At 39.5% G+C, this 17,554-nt stretch overlaps 2 protein-coding genes across 3 annotated transcripts in view; both read left to right on the forward strand.

The window, feature by feature from the left end:
• gpr158b (G protein-coupled receptor 158b) overlaps nt 1-2,395 on the forward strand; it is a 62,371-nt gene extending 59,976 nt beyond the window's left edge. Inside the window, exon 13 of the mRNA XM_058066781.2 lies at nt 940-2,395. Within this exon, the coding sequence (XP_057922764.2) occupies nt 940-1,890 (951 nt within the window). The 3' untranslated portion in view covers nt 1,891-2,395. The remainder of the gene's footprint in view (nt 1-939) is intronic.
• Nucleotides 2,396-6,302: 3,907 nt separating this feature from the next.
• LOC131125342 (annexin A13-like) lies at nt 6,303-15,439 on the forward strand. 2 transcript variants are annotated; one of them, XM_058066797.2, is made up of 11 exons: nt 6,303-6,449; nt 8,488-8,563; nt 9,592-9,686; nt 9,761-9,931; nt 11,134-11,167; nt 11,317-11,396; nt 11,727-11,795; nt 12,849-12,950; nt 13,040-13,115; nt 13,243-13,355; nt 14,538-15,439. In XM_058066797.2, exons 1-11 carry the CDS (start codon nt 6,435-6,437, stop codon nt 14,655-14,657), a joined length of 951 nt encoding a protein of 316 aa, XP_057922780.2. In that variant the 5' UTR covers nt 6,303-6,434; the 3' UTR covers nt 14,658-15,439. The 2 variants fall into 2 exon arrangements, with proteins under 2 accessions (XP_057922780.2, XP_057922781.2); XM_058066798.2 differs by having other exon boundaries at nt 9,764-9,931.
• The last annotated feature ends 2,115 nt before the right edge of the window (nt 15,440-17,554 follow it).

The raw sequence follows: 17,554 nt of genomic DNA on the forward strand, positions 1-17,554 counted from the left end.
AATATTCATCAAGGGAGGTGTAAACGGGAACACAAGGAGAATAAATCCAAAAGGAACCAATAGATGAAAATATCCATGGATCTGACAAAAACCGTTGATACAATCAATCATGACATCCTAATAACTAAATTAGAAAGGTACGGAATAAGTAGATTAGTTCTGAAGCTGAGTCAAAAGTTACTTTACGTAACAATAGCAATACGTAAAGCTAGGAGAATACACATCTGCAAGTTCACATATTACATGCGGCGTTCCCCAGGGGTCAATACTGGGACCAAAACTACTTCGGTACGTGACAAAAATAAATATATATATAAATAAAAATCTAAAATATAAAAGTTTATATAAAAATAAACATAAATTAAAAAAAAACTTCAGCTATATTAGGAAAGCAGGAAGTGAACAAATGGAACAGTTACTGATTGTGAAAGTACCAGATAGAGGGTCATTGTACTACATTGTATGTAATTGTATGGCCATATCACCTCGTACTTCGGTATGTGATAAAAAAATAATAAAATAAAATAAAATAAATTTGGAAAGCAGGAAGTGAACAAATGTAACAGTTACTGATTGTAAAAGTACCAGATGGAGGGGTAGGATTTAATAAGCTTTGCTTCTTCCTACTCCTTTTGGACATGTGGAACTGTGAACTGATTATGTGATGCATTCAATTGTAATCTGATGCATGTTCAAATGAAATAAAACCATTACCATATATCACTATATTGACAGTTACTATGGTACCCATTATGTCATTATATGGTCATATCACCTTGTACTTCAGTTTGTGATATAAAAAAAAACAATAAAATAAAAAAACTTAAACTATATTAGGAAAGCAGGAAGTGAACAAATGTAACAGTTACTGATTGTAAAAGTACTAATTGGACCTCATGAATCACATGATGTTTTTATTTCCTTGCTTAATTATAACAGGTGAGCGGCAGCCAGCCATCCATTTGCTCAGAGACGGGAAGAAACCTGTATGACGTTTCCGAAGTTTGTCCCTGGGAGATGGAAGAACCTCAGACGCCCTCCGAATCCAAGACCCAGAAACACGTCTCCATCGCCCCGGAGGAAGCCAATGCAGGCCGAAGAGGAAGTAGCAGCTCCGGCGTCAGTAAAAGTAACCGTTCTCAACAGAGACCGAAAACCGGACAATCCCCTTCCAATAGACGGCGTTCTAAAGACAGAGGAGGGGAAAGGGAGGAGATCAGGGAGACCAGGAAAACCCGCGTACCCAGGTCACCTCTGCCTCTCAAGCCGGATGTATCCGCATGGGAGTTTGACGAGCAGCCCATGCTGGAGGGGGTTTCAGAGTCCATTTCACCAGACAGAATCCGCCGTAAAAAAAGCGTCACCCCTACTGATGGTAAACCCAAGGCACTCCACTCGGACCACTCCAAATCCACCGGAAGCCTTTTGCAGCCTCCTTCGTTAATGGTAGAAATCTGCCCTTGGGATTACTCCAGTCCGCCTTCTCCCAAGCAGGAGAAGACCTGCAGCAGCCCTTCCACACACAAGAAGAAACGGAAAGGTTCCTGCTCATCCACTCATAAACCAGAAAAGGAGAAGAAACCCCGAGAAAGACGGAGCTCCTCCAGCAAGCCCGTGTCAGAAAGAAGGCGTATCAGTCAGTCAGAGTGCGGCGTTCCGGCCTCTGAGCGGCGGAGGAGCTCCAGCAGAGACCCAGAGGGGATGGAGGTCAGGAAAACAGAGATCCTCTCTAGAGAGATGGAAGCCTCGCATAGCAGCTTTGGTCAAACTAAAAGCTCCAGTGACAGGAAGAAAGAGAGGAGTTACAAACCTGCAGTTGTGAGCGTTCCAAAAACGGCTGACGTTTGTCCCTGGGACTTTGAGGACCAAGACCGTGGAGACAGGGCATGATGACTTGTTTTGTTTTGTGATTTGTATTCGCAGACTCGTGACCAATCAACAAAGGATTGAAATGTCGGATTGAAAAGACCCGGACATGCTTTCTTTTTTATGGTAATGGTAATGGTTTAATTTCATTTGAACATGCATCAGATTACAATTGAATGCATCACATAATCAGTTCACAGTTCCACATGTCCAAAAGGAGTAGGAAGAAGCAGAGCTTATTAAATCCTACCCCTCCATCTGGTACTTTTACAATCAGTAACTGTTACATTTGTTCACTTCCTGCTTTCCTAATATAGTTTAAGTATTTTATTTTATTTTATTATGTTTTATTTAATTAAATTACTTTACTCTACTCTACTTTACCAGTTCCACATGTCCAAAAGGAGTAGGAAGAAGCAAAGCTTATTAAATCCTACCCCTCCATCTGGTACTTTTACAATCAGTAACTGTTACATTTGTTCACTTCCTGCTTTCCTAATATAGTTTAAGTTTTTTATTTTATTTTATTTTTACATAATGAGTTCACAGTTCCACATGTCCAAAAGGAGTAGGAAGAAGCAAAGCTTATTAAATCCTACCCATCCATCTGGTACTTTTACAATCAGTAACTGTTACATTTGTTCACTTCCTGCTTTCCTAATATAGTTAAATATTTTATTTTATTTTGATTTATTTTATGATATATCATTTTATTTTGTTTTATTTACTTTAATTAGATGTAATTAAATTAATTAAATTTAATTAGGAAATTTTACTTTACTTTACTGTTCCACTTGTCCAAAAGTAGTAGGAAGAAGCAAAGCTTATTAAATCCTACCCCTCCATTTGGTAGTTTTACAATCAGTAACTTACATTTGTTCACTTCCTGCTTTCCTAATATAGTTTAAGTTTTTTATTTTATTTTATTTTTACATAATGAGTTCACAGTTCCACATGTCCAAAAGGAGTAGGAAGAAGCAAAGCTTATTAAATCCTACCCCTCCATCTGGTACTTTTACAATCAGTAGCTGTTACATTTGTTCACTTCCTGCTTTCCTAATATAGTTAAATATTTTATTTTGATTTATTTTATGATATATCATTTTATTTTGTTTTATTTACTTTAATTAGATTTAATTAAATTAATTAAATTTAATTAGGAAATTTTACTTTACTTTACTGTTCCACTTGTCCAAAAGTAGTAGGAAGAAGCAAAGCTTATTAAATCCTACCCCTCCATCTGGTAGTTTTACAATCAGTAACTTACATTTGTTCACTTCCTGCGTTCCTAATATAGTTTAAGTATTTTATTTTATATCATTTTATTTACTTTAATTAAATTAATTACATTTAGTTAATGAAATTTTACTTTACTTTACGTTACCAGTTCCACATGTTTAAAAGGAGTAGGAAGAAGCAAAGCTTATTAAATCCTACCCCTCCATCTGGTACTTTTACAATCAGTAACTGTTACATTTGTTCACTTCCTGCTTTCCTAATATAGTTTTTATTTTATGAGCATCCAATGACATAATGGGTACCATAGTAAGTGTCAATATAGTGATATGTATAGCACATCATGACTGGTTCAAGACTCTTCATCCTTGTATTTTTAAGTCTGACTTTGGCACTTTTGAGGAAGTATGTGGCAATCCTTTTTTACACTGACGGACATTCTTTTCTAATCATTCAAATCAGACGTCGGCTCACATGAGTGTTTGGACTATGAATAGGTCCATTAATGTAAAATTTGCGATTGTAACTTATGTTGCTACCAACGCAACCTTGAAGTCACTTTAATTGCTCGTCTGCACCTTTTAAACCACACTTGAATCTTAGTTGTATTTACCAGTAGATCTGTCTGCCACCAGTAGTGAATTATTCACCCAGTTATTGGAATATCGATGAGCTCGGGCAGGGATCGCACTGTTCGGATCACCATAGCCGAGGTGTCTTGAGGTCTCCGGAGAAACTCCTCAGTGGCGAAGCTCCACGGTTGGAGGAGTTTCATCCTGAATTTCTCAAATTTCTCTGGATTCTGAGGGACTGTCGGGAACAGAACCTCTGGATTAGCCGGGACGGGGTGGTGGTCCGTATTTCTAAGAAGTGGGACCAGAGTGTTCCACCTTTAGGGGGATCACACTCCTCAGCCTATCTGGGAAAGTCTACTCTGGAGTTCTGGAGAAAAGGGTAGGACTGTTAGTCGAACCTCGGCATTGCCAGGAATCAGTGAAACATGTTCCTGGTCAACGCTGGCTGGGTTCTGCTTGGTACCGATTCTGTTCAGAATAATGGACCAAATTTCTAGGGCGTCCAGTTTGAGGGCCTTAGGATCTTGTCTCTGTTCTTTGCAGACAATGTGGTCCTGATGGTCTCATCAGGGCTTTGACCTTCAACATTTACTGGAAAGGCTTACAGGTGAAACCCAGAACCTCCAAACCTCAAGTCGGAAAACGGTGGATTGTACCCCTGAGATCTTCCAGGTTCAGGTTCAAGTACTATGTTGGGTTTTTGTTTACAATTGAAGGTTGGAGCGTATGGTGGAATGGTGGCAAAACGGTGGCAAATAGACGTAGCGAGTGTCTGAAAGCAGACCAAATACGTAAAGTTCCGAAGACCACAAGGATAACAAAGTCTTATCATCCAACCTTCTTCAATTGTCCGTCAGCATCTTGGGAAAAACTATCGCATGCGGTATCTGTGGGGGCATCCTGGTGTTAATTTTGACTTGTTACAACAGTGGAACTATTAATGTTGTTACGGTGTTTGTCTCGTTTTAACCACCATTTGTGCAGATACCAACTTGCAGTACCCGGTCTGTTTTTGTGTCTTTACTAGGTGCTCTTTTTAAAAAAAAAAACAACACAGGTTTGAATATTATACACTTTAAAAAGTTGGACAGGAAGGCAAGAACAGTGAATAGTGAATATCACTTTTGGCACTTTTTTTCCCACATTTTAAACGCACTTTTTAAAAATATTGTTCAGATCCGCCCCCTTTCATGTACAATATTTGATGCTTGTTTCATGGTTTCACTCCCAAAAATGTTACAGACTGTTGTAGCGTCCATGTGGGAGTATTTATATATGGACATTCATATTGTGTTGCATGTATATACGATCCAAATTAAATATTTCTAACTCACTGGTCTGGCTTTTTTTGCACTTCATTATTATGGTTAGGATTACCATTAAAAATTGACTTTTATTATTTTTATTATTAGGGATGTCCGATAATTATTGGCTAGATGTCAGCATAAAAATTGCAATATTTGTTGATATCGGTTATAATTTTTTTCCTAATTATGAAAAGTGAGATTTAAAAAATGCTGCATACATCACATACATGTTCATTCCATCACAAGAGATAGCTTATGTTACAAATATCGGTATTGCCTGATATCGGAAAGTGAGAGTTGGATAATATCAGTTTTCTGTAAAAAAAAAAAAAATAATAATAATTTTATTGTATTGTATAATTCAAAATAAATTTCAAGTGAGTTAATTCCAGATTTAATTAATTGATTGATTAAAAAATAATCATGATTAATCAGCATTTGCTTGTAACTATGTATTAAATATGCCCATTTTACTGTACTTTATTGACAGTAAAAAACAAGATTTATTATGGTTTATTATTAACACACAATTATGAAAAAAAATAATAATTTTGTAATTATTTTTTGCGAGGAAAATCCCTACTTTCAGAGGAAATTTTTTTTTTAAACTTTCTGCACATTGCACATTGTTTCTGCAATATTTTTTTTCCTTTGAGGCTAACATGGTGACTACTAGACTGGACCATTATTATTATAGTAATTATTGCTATTATCTAAATATAAAAAAAACACTTGTCCTGAATGTAAATTACAGTACCTCCTTTAGATTTTTTTTACTCTGCACATGCAAAAAAATAAAATAAAAAGAACCACTTGCCTTGATTATGGCTCACATTCACTTTATGCAATATTAACGCTTGCTGTGTTCCATCCAGATTTGCATAATGCATTGAGAGTGCTGCATAAAGTATTATCCAAGGCTTCTGTCGGACCTTTATGCATTTGGCTGTCAGCTTCTAGCAAGGTTTATCTACCTACTTTCCCAGCTGCAGGTCATTATTAGCTTCACCTGTTGTCCTTTTCCTCCTGTGTCTGCCCTTCATCATCCCTCCTTTTTCCGCCCTCTTGGCTCATTTAGAAAAAAATCCCACATGTTGTACAACACCGCCACCCTGTGGAGAAATGGAATCATGACATCAGTAAATGAGGCTTGTCCAGCATAAATAACATTAAATGAAAATGAAATGTGATGTTCGTAGCATCCGTATATTGTTATCCAGTGTGACTAACTAAAAAAATCTCATATAAATATATTTTTTTATTATTATAATTATTTTTCACTACGCAGTCGTGACGTCACTTCTGCGGTACCGGACAGGGCTGAGTCTCTGCAGGATCATCCCGCCAGACCTGACACTCCTTTTCGTTTTCTCACACGCATCCGAACACACAACAAACCAGACAAATCAGACTTTCTTGTTGTGTTAATAATAACACAATCAGGAGCATCATGGGTAACGTGCAGGTAGGCCAACATCCAATTTCACCTTATATTGTATTTATTACTACTTTTTTTTTGTCATAAAAGTACCTGTCAAATGTCTTATTCACCGTTTGGGGACTAGTTTTGGTCTATTTTTTTGGGGAGTTTTCCCTTTAAAATGCACTTTTTACACCTGAGCTTATAAGCTTTTGTGAGGGTGTATTTATAAATACATCAAATTCAAATAAAAATCATAACAATAAATATAACAGTGGGTTTTATTCAGGGTTCAATTCTATTTTTGCATAATTCAAAAGCAGTAATAATGTGGAAATTGTAATCAATAATACTGCATTGTATGAATGGAGGAGGAGGAGGAGGAGGAAGGGGGGTGAGGGGGGGCTATCAGCCATGACACAGCAACATTCTGCATAACAACAAAATGGCCTGCATGTCACGCCCAGTAACTCAATTCCCGAACCTCGTCTTGTTTCAGTCATTAGGGATGATAAATTACTCATAAGGAACGTTTTGTAGCATCTTGTATTGCGATTAGGGATGACCGATAATTATCGGTCCAATATCAGCATAATAAAAATGCAATGGTTGATATCGGTATCAGATTTTTTTCACAATGATAACCGATATTTAAAAAAAAAACGCTACATACAACACATATGTGTTCATTCCACCATAGGAAATTAGTATGTATTAATATTATCATCGGTATTAGTATGGGCTGATATCGATATCGGAAATTGAAAGTTGGGAAAAATTGGCATGTGAGCTTTCGGCAAATATGATGAACAAATGTTGATTTAACCGCTTAGTGGAGCCTTAGCGGCATTTGCAAACTGAGGTTCTTTACTAGAAATTTATTAAACAAGGGAAAAAACAGAAAAAATTGGGGAAAATTTGAGTAAAAAGTCAAAATGTAAATAATAAACATAATTTTTTTTTATAGTTTTACAATTCTAAAATACAAAATGCGTATAAATGACAAATTAATATTTAAGGTTACTTTTACCGTCATTAAAAATATTAGTACTGCCAAAAATACAATGTGGGGACAGGATCAACACGGATACCACCTTCTTGTTTTGCCATGTTTTTGCCTGTTTTACAATTCTAAAATGCAAAATGCGTATAAATGACAAATGAATATTTAAGGTTACTTTTACCGTCATTGAAAATGTTAGAATTTGCCAAAAATACGATGTGGGAACAGGATCAACACGGATACCACCTTCCTGTTTTGCCATGTTTTTACCTGTTTTACAATTCTAAAATGCAAAATGCGTATAAATGACAAATGAATATTTAAGGTTACTTTTACCGTCATTGAAAATATTAGTATTGCCAAAAATACGATGTGGGAACACGGATCAACACGGATACCACCTTCTTGTTTTGCCATGAGTTTCTTATTTCTTCATTTCAATCGTGTTTATCACCACAAGTCTCTGCTTTCCTTGCTCCAAAATGGAACCACAGAAATTCGGGTGCCAAATTAGGTGCCAGAATTTTGATAAAGAAGATGAGAACCACAGTTGAAATCAAGAAATAACTCATGGCAAAACATGAAGGTGGTGTCTATGTATGTGGTGTCTACACGCCACACACGTCTCCAAGGAAAGTAAAAGTTAGCTCTGATACCCGATCCTCCAAGGAGATGAGATTACCTGTGCAGGTGAGCAAATCAAGCGCTCCTTTTTTTTTTACTCCCTGCCTGTAACGTTAATAGCCTTGCGTAACTTCCAGAGCTCACTTGTAAGCAAATATTCACTTTAAGAGACTTTCAGTGTCGTCACACCGGCTGCTCGGAGCATGTGCCCGAATACAGTACACCTTTCTGGGCCAGAGCAGGTAAAAATACAGTTGGAACCACGCAGTGTATTAATAATACTACAACATGTGCGCCATATTGTATGCTAACAGGAACATTTGGCAAAAAAATGTTGTCGCAAATTTTCCAATTTGTGGCGGTCCGACTTTACTTCTGCCCCCCCCCCCCCCCCCACAATAAATGAATATATGGGAAACACTGTGACTTCTCATGTCTTATGTTTTTACTCCCTAGCCCACAATAGTCCCATTTGAGGACTTTGATACGACAACCGACATCAAGGCTATTAGACAAGCGTGCAAAGGTTTAGGTGAGTATGTTCATCTTTTTGGAACATAAAGATAAACTTCATGCAGGTAAAGCTTGATAGATGTTTGCTCTTGTTACACACAACCAGTCATGTCCACACTGGAAATACTGGTTTTCTAGGGTGGAGGGGAGAACACACAGGTAGAACATTGAGGACATGACCAGTTTTTAACCACCGTTTTTGAAAGCAAGCCAGGAAACATCCTATAATATTTACATTGATGTAAATGCAAAACAGTGATACTGTAGATTTTGGAGGCAATGGGAATCATTATTACAGAAAAGTACCGTAATACCTGGTGTGTAAGCTGCTACATTTTTCAGTGCGAGATCTCCTTTACTTCAGAACTACTACACATTGTTTAAATACTTTGCAGACTGCAAATAAGTGAGGAAACAGTAACTCCTTCTTTGGCAGGAGCCAATCATGAGCTATCGGTCCACTCACGACGAGCTTGTAACCCACTGGGTTAATATATATAACAAATCTAACAAATAACACTAAACTCATCACACAGCGACTTAACACTCCAAAGATATACCTGAGAAATATACATATGCCAATACAAGTTTTTAAAGTTGTCCCATAATGCCTCGTAACTGAGCAAGACATTCATTGCTGCCTGCCCTAGAGGGGAGCTGCAATGACATCAGCTTCCCATAGGCAGCATTGCAGCACCATACATTAATTTTCTATGCTGCTTGCCCTTCAGATGAAATGAATTATGGGAAAACGTAAAAAAAAATCTATTTAAACTTACATTGGTACATGTTTGTATATTAAGTAGGTATACCTTTGAGTGTTTAGTTGCTGCGTGATGAGTTTAGTGTTCTTTGTAAGACTGTTATATCGAGTAATAATCTGAAATTTCCAATGGGTGGTTTTTCATCGCTCATGGACATATGTGGCTTATATGTGCACAAATCTGTTTATTCCTCTAAATTATGCTAGATTATCCTACATGTGATACCGCTAACTATAAATTTGATGACTTTAACTGACTGATTCTTGTTGCGTATATTCCCCAGGCACCGATGAGGAGGCCATTATTCAAATCTTGGCCAATCGCTCTGCGGCCCAACGTCTGGAGATCAAGCAAGCTTATTTTGAAAAGTACGACGATGTAAGTACCTCCCCGCCTTTTTTTTTAACTGGTTTTCTATCTGTCGACAATCTGGCTCGTGTCCCTTTTTTGAGGAGTTAGAGGAGGTCCTGAAAAAGGAGTTGACTGGTAACTTGGAGAACGCCATCATGGCCATGTTGGACCCTCCTCATGTGTACTTCGCCAAAGAACTGAGGAAGGCCATGAAGGGGGCGGGGACGGACGAAGCAGTGCTGGTTGAGATCCTGTGCACGGCTACTAATGAGGTCAGTATTCTTGTACTATGTTCCTGTTCTTGTTCCTTGTTCTTGTTTTACAATTTTAAAATGCAAAATGCGTTTTAAATTACAAATGAATATTTAAGGTTACTTTTACCGTCATTAAAAATATTAGTATTGCCAAAAATATGATGTGGGAACAGGATCGACACGGATACCACCTTCCTGTTTTGCCATGTTTTTGCCTGTTTTACAAATCTAAAATGCAAAATGCATATAAATGACAAATTAATATTTAAGGTTACTTTTACCGTCATTGAAAACGTTAGTATTGCGAAAAATACGATGTGGGAACAGGATCAACACAGATACCACCTTCTTGTTTTGCCATGTTTTTGCCTGTTTTACAATTCTAAAATGCAAAATGCATATAAATGACAAATTAATATTTAAGGTTACTTTTACCGTCATTGAAAACATTAGTATTGCGAAAAATACGATGTGGGAACAGGATCAACACGGATACCACCTTCCTGTTTTGCCATGTTTTTGCCTGTTTTACAATTGTAAAATGCAAAATGCATATAAATGACAAATTAATATTTAAGGTTACTTTTACCGTCATTGAAAACATTAGTATTGCGAAAAATATGATGTGGGAACAGGATCAACACGGATACCACCTTCCTGTTTTGCCATGTTTTTGCCTGTTTTACAATTGTAAAATGCAAAATGCATATAAATGACAAATTAATATTTAAGGTTACTTTTACCGTCATTGAAAACGTTAGTATTGCGAAAAATACAATGTGGGAACAGGATCAACACGGATACCACCTTCCTGTTTTGCCATGAGTTTCTTATTTCTTCAGTTCAGTCGCGTTTATTACCACAAGTCTCTGCTTTTCTTGCTCCAAAATGGAACCAAAGAAATTTGCAGGTGCCAGAATTTTAATAAAGAACATGAGAACCACTGTTGAAGTCAAGGAATAACTCATGGCAAAACATGAAGGTGGTGTCTACGTATGTGGTGTCTCCACGCCACACACATCTTCAAGGAGGGTAAAAGTTAGCTCTGATAACTGATCCTCCAAGGAGATGAGATTACCTGTGCGGGTGAGCAAATCAAGCGCTCCTTTTTTTTTTTAAATTTACTTTTTACTCCCTGCCTGTAACGTTAGCATTTTGTCAGTATTCTTGTATGTTCCTGTTCTTGTTCCTGTTCAAGCGATGTTTGTGTTTTCTACTAGGACATCATCGCCTACAGGGAGGCCTATGCCCAGGGTAGGTTTTTGTTTTGGGCTGAGTCATAAAAATACTAGTTAAATAAAATACACCTTGACTTACTACTTTATCGCTGGAACCAATTAACAGTGATAAACGAGGGATTACTGTATTACAGTGATACACTTTCAAATGTAACGATTTTGCAGTGCATGAACGTGACCTAGAGGCCGATATTGAGGATGACACCAGTGGAGATGTGAGGAACCTTCTCATCTCGCTGATGCAGGTAAGCTTTTCATTCACCTGATTGATGGAACATTCAGTAAAAGAGTTATTAATATGAATGGTGCATTTTTAGTCTGCGCTCGTGTTCGCCTACTGAGATGTTTAGCAACACACGGCGCCATTGTTATGCCTGCATACCGTCCCCCATCCCTCTCAACCCCCGTCCCCTTTTTTTTTCCCCTCTTGAAAGAAACCACAAACACAACAAAGCCTTGTGACTTCCTATCCTATGAATGTGTTGCAGATGATTATGATCCCATCGAATATGTGAGGATATTTGTGTAATCCGCTTGCGAAATCTCTTTGTCTTCATCACTGAACCTGTCTACAGGCCAGCAGAGACGAGGGCTACGAGGTGGATGAGGGTTTAGCCGAACAGGACGCCACGTCTTTGTTTGAGGTACTTTCTCAGATGTGGTGTGGAAAGCAGAACTTTTTCATCATCTGATTTTATGTCTGCCAAAGCAATATTTCAATGTTAATTGTTTGGGCATGAGGGCTGCACGGTGGTCGAGTGGTTAGCGCGCAGACCTCACAGCTAGGAGACAAGGGTTCAATTCCACCCTCGGCCAGCTCTATGTGGAGTTTGCATGTTCTCCCTGTGCATGCGTGCATCCGGTTTCCTCCCACATTCCAAAAACATGCTAGGTTAATTAGCGACTCCAAATTGTCCATAGGTATGAATGTGAGTGTGAGTGGTTGTTTGTCTATATGTGCCCTGTGATTGGCTGGCGACCAGTCCAGGGTGTACCCTGCCTCTCGCCTGAAGACAGCTGGGATAGGCTTCAGCACCCCCGTGGCCCTTGTGAGGTAAAGTGGTAAAAAATGAATGAATGAATGAATATTCTGCATTTTACGTTGGTAGTGTCTGAATGAATGTTTGGGCATGGGAGCCCAACTAGAACCTCCAGTGCTCCATAATTGCTGGTTGGGATATTAAGATTCCAATAGCAGCAAGGACTCACTCTCCTTGTGATTGGCTGGCGACCAGTCCAGGGTGTACCCCGTCCCTGGTCTGACTCTGATTGGTTCCGCTAGTGGCGCTACGCTAAAGGCCTTACTTATGCAGCTCAACAATATGCTCGCATTCTAAGAGAGAAAGCTTTTTTGCCTTTGTCATCAAGAGATGAATACAGTGTGAAAATGACATTGAATCCACATTTTTGAGAATATTTTGTCTTTTAAAGGCCGTGGTCTTAAACCTTTTGATCAGCTAATAAAGAGCCGTAATGCTTGTTTACTTTTTTTTGACTCACTCCCATTTCAAGCACGTTTTTTAGTACCTGAAAATGAGCGCATGATTGAGTCAGCCTGTGAAGCAGCTTCCTGTTTTGGATCTTATTTAGCTTCAAACAGTTTTTTTAGCCAAATGCTGTGTTTACATCTTTCCTGGAAATTGGAACCAGATTGTATACTGAAGGGTTTCCTGCTTTTATTTATTTGTAACCCACAGGCAGGAGAAGGCATGTTTGGCACGGACGAGTCCACCTTCAGCCACATCTTGGCACAGAGGAACTACATGCAGCTTCAGGCCACTTTTAAGGCTTATGAGGCGGTAAGTAGTGTTCATCCTGTAAGGAAGCACCACTTTTCATTTTGACTTTATGTCCGTGTTGATTCATTGCAACTTTTTTTGCCTTGAAGCTTTCAGGGACGGATATTTTGGACACAATTGACTCAGAGGCCACAGGAACTCTAAAGGACTGTTACATCACTCTCGGTATGCAACTTAAGGATTTCCCATAATAATTCCCTGGTGCCAAACCAGAATTCTTAGAGTTAATAATATTATATTTATAATAATAAATATTTGTGCCCTAAATTTAGTGAATGTGTGTGTTGTATAGTAAGGTGTGCCAAGAACCCGCAGCTGTACTTCGCCCGGCGTCTTAACGCTGCCATGAAAGGAATCGGTACTGATGAGGACACACTCATCCGCATCATTGTGGGTCGCTCTGAGGTGAGTGCGCCCGTGTGTGTGTGTGTGATATCTTTATACTGGTAGGCGTAGAAAATTTTTATTTCAAAAAAGATTAATCGAATAGCAAAAAAGTTGTTGATTAGTTGGGTAATGGATTAATTGTGGCAGCTTTAATCATTGATCAGGGATATGTTGTTATTGAAACCGAAACTAGTTACTGTGGTAGAATCCAGGTTAATCAAGCTATGCTTTTGTTTTGAAGCTTACTTTGCACTGAACAGGAAGTCACAGTATGAAAGTTCATAATACTGCAACACATGCCGGCATTTTTTAAAATTAAATTCAAATAAGGGCCTCACAGCTAGGTGACCGATTTGGGTTCAATTCCAACCTCAGCCATCTTTTTTTCATTTTTTTTCATTTTCTCCGGGCACTCCGGTTTCCTCCCACATTCCAAAAACATGCTAGGTTAATTGGCGACTCCAAATTGTCCATAGGTATGAATGTGAGTGTGAATGGTTGTTTGTCTATATGTGCCCTGTGATTCGCTGGCGACCAGTCCAGGGTGTACCCCGCCTCTTGCCCGAAGACAGCTGGGATAGGCTCCAGCATCCCCTGTGACCCTCGTGAGGATAAGCAGTAGAAAATGAATGCATGAATTAACTTTTATTATGTCTACCACATTGGGTAACACGAGTGTAAATGTTACTATAGGGGTGTTATTTCATGTCTAGAGGACTCTAATCATTTAAACATTTTTAGAAGGTCTAATTACAAAAATGTTCTATTTATAAATAAGGAATCTTACTTCATGGGTTGAATGGCGGACGAGTGGTTAACGCGTAAACCTCACAGCTAGGAGACCCGAGTTCAATTCCACCCTCGGCCATCTCTGTGTGGAGTTTGCATGTTCTCCCCGTGCATGCGTGGGTTTTTGTCCGGGTACTCCGGTTTCCTCCCACATTCCAAAAACATGCTAGGTTAATTAGCGACTCCAAATTGTCCATAGGTATGAATGTGAGTGTGAATGGTTGTTTGTCTTGTATGTGCCCTGTGATTGGCTGGCCACCAGTCCAGGGTGTACCCCGCCTCTCGCCTGAAGACAGCTGGGATAGGCTCCAGCACCCCTGTGACCCTTGTGAGGATAAGCGGTAGAAAATGAATGAAATTCAAATACAATTCTGTCATTGTTTCTGTGCTGACGGCAATTTTACCAAACAGATTGACCTTGAGACGGTGAAGGACATGTACCTGGAGAAGTACGACGTCACCCTAAAAGACGCCTTGGATTCGGAGTGCGGCGGCGACTTCAAGCGTCTCCTGCTGGAGATCTTGCATTAAAACACTTTTCTCCATCACTTGCCTTATTTATCCTCCTTTCTACCTCCTCCAAGCACTCCATCTATGTATTTCACTCCTCTCCTGTGTGTACTTACTCACTCTCCTCGCTGTCATGTACTCCGAATTAGCCGTGTGTCCACTGATACGTCTCTAATGTCTCTGCAGCATGGACCAAAAAGCAAAAATGTTAACTGCTGTTTAGAGTTTTTTCCAAGATGATTACATTCAGTGGAAACTTCCTTACTGCCGTAGTTCACTGGCTTTTAGCAACATGGAGGACAGGGACCATGCAAACTCACTCATACATGAATTACATTTCTCCAACACTTTCACATTTCATTGCTTGACTGCTTGACGTTTCATCCTTTCATTTTCTCTTTGCCTCAAAGATGCCTTTTCCTATAGTATGCAAATGATTTACAGCTGCAACGCTCAACACACAAGTGCCGAAAGACCATCATCATACTTGCCCTTGACATGACACTTACCCAATTGTATCCTTTTGTTATGAATTCACTGTACTGGACCCCCCCCCCCCTCATTAACATTCACTACACTCACGTAACAGTGGAGATCGTGTGTGCATTTAGGGCAATTTGCTTGTACAAGACTTGAATGTTGCTCACTGATGTGTTTAGCAATTGTGTGCTAATGTAAGGCAAAGATGATAGCGGCTGCTGTAATAGACTAATGCACTACTAGACTATATAAAGGGTGTTGGTGTAATCCATTGATGCAAGAAGCAGTATACACGTGCAAAGAAAATAAAAACTGATAGCTAATGAAGTTCGTTTTTTTGCACATGGTCTTATTTTAGCATTGTCACTTTAATAGAATCCAAACAAATACATTTTAGTATTATACATAGGATATATATATTTTTATTATGTTTATGCACGTTTTCCAGATAGGACCATTCTAATTCCTTACCTAAAACTAGACAAAAACTACATAGGACAGCTCTACTCCCCCATCTAGTCTCTTCAGACTATTAAAAGACTAGATAGGGCAGCTTAAGTGTCTTATCTAGTCCATTCAGACTTGCTTAAAGACTAGATAGGACAAAAAACTAGATAGGACAGCTCTACTCCCCCATCTAGTCTCTTCAGACTACTGAAAGACTAGATAGGGCAGCTTAAGTGTCTTATCTAATCCATTCAGACTTGCTTAAAGACTAGATAGGACAGCTGTTGTCTAAAGAGACTGGATTGGGGACTAAATTGGGGACTAGTCCCTTCACATGTGCTCAAAGACGAGATAAGATAGCTCTACTCACCTATCTAGTTCATTCAGACTTGCTTAAAGACTAGATAGGACAGCTGTAGTCTAAAGGGACGAGATTGTGAACTAGTCCCTTCAGACTTTCTCAAAAACTAGATAGGACAGCTCTACTCCCCCATCTCGTCTCTTCAGACTACTGAAAGACTAGATAGGGCAGCTCAAGTGTCCTATCTAGTCCATTCAGACTTGCTTAAAGACTAGATAGACCAGCTCTAGTCTTAAGGGATGAGATTGTGAACTAGTCCCTTCAGACTTTCGCAAAAACTAGATAGAATAGGTCTACTCCCACTACTCCCCCATCTAGTCTCTTCAGACTCACTGAAAGACTAGGTAGGGCAGCTCGAGTGTCTTATCTCGTCCATTCAGACTTGCTTAAAGACTAGATAGGACAGCTCTTGTCTAAAGGGATAGGATTGTGAACTAGTCCCTTCAGACTTTCTCAAAAACTAGATAGGACAGCTCTACTCCCCCATCTAGTCTCTTCAGACTACTGAAAGACGAGATAGGACAGCTCTACTCACCTATCTAGTCCATTCAGACTTGGTTAAAGACTAGATAGGACAGCTCCAATCTAATGGGACGGGATTAGGGCTAGTCCCTTCAAACTCACTTAAAAACTAGATAGGACAGCTCTACTCACCTACTATCTAGTCCATTCAGACTTGCTTAAAGACTAGATAGGACAGCTTTAATCTAGTAAAGGGAAGAGATTGGGGCTAGTCCTGTCAAACTCACTCAAAAGCTCTACTCCCCTATCTAGTCCATTCGGACATGCTTAAAGACTAGATAGGACAGCTCTTCTGAATGGACTATACTGGGGGTCCCTTCTGTCTCGCTCAAAGACTAGATAAGACAGCTCTACACCCCCTCCAGTCCTGTTTCATCTGGGAGTATACAGTTCTAGTCCACAATTTGGGGTGTTGTCATATCTTGTCTTATCTTTAAGCGGGTCTGAAGAGACTATCTGTCCTACCTGGTACTTACGTTAGTCTGAAGGAACTAAATCGGGGGTGACAACTACCCTACCTAGTGTTTGAGCATGGACTGCCCAGCGGGTTTGCCTGTTCTCTTATCCCATCAGACTAGGGCTGTCCTATCTAGTCTTTGAGCAGGCTACATCGGACAGCTGCCGTCCCCTATCTAGTCCCTTCCGACCAGCTAGGACCAGCCCTGGTCTGGACATCAAAATATACCCAGTATGTATTATTTTGGTTTATTCATTCATTCATTCATTTTCTACCGCTTTTCCTCATGAGGGTCGCGGGGGTGCTGGAGCCTATCCCAGCTGTCTTCGGACGAGAGGCGGGGTACACCCTGGACTGGTGGCCAGCCAATCACAGGGCACATATAGACAAACAACCATTCACACTCACATTCATACCTATGGACAATTTGGAGTGGCCAATTAACCTAGCATGTTTTTGGAATGTGGGAGGAAACCGGAGTACCCATGCATGCACGGGGAGAACATGCAAACTCCACACAGAGATGGCCGAGGGTGGAATTAAACCCTGGTCTCCGAGCTGTGAGGTCTGCGCGCTAACCACTCGACCGCCGTGCCGCCTATTTTGGTTTATGATTTAGCATAAAGTTTGATAATTAAAAGGGGAATAATA

The sequence above is a fragment of the Doryrhamphus excisus genome, linkage group LG6 (assembly GCF_037039965.1).
Source record: "Doryrhamphus excisus strain RoL-2023G ecotype Guam linkage group LG6, RoL_Dexc_Guam_v1.1, whole genome shotgun sequence".
NCBI classification, from domain to species: Eukaryota; Metazoa; Chordata; class Actinopteri; order Syngnathiformes; family Syngnathidae; genus Doryrhamphus; species Doryrhamphus excisus.

Excerpts from the sequence above, each read along its gene's own strand:
- LOC131125342 (XM_058066797.2), top strand. Across the intron at positions 11,168-11,316 it reads CAGGGAGGCCTATGCCCAGG|TGCATGAACGTGACCTAGAG; the intron begins GTAGGTTTTTGT and ends ACGATTTTGCAG. Across the intron at positions 11,796-12,848 it reads ACGCCACGTCTTTGTTTGAG|GCAGGAGAAGGCATGTTTGG; the intron begins GTACTTTCTCAG and ends TGTAACCCACAG.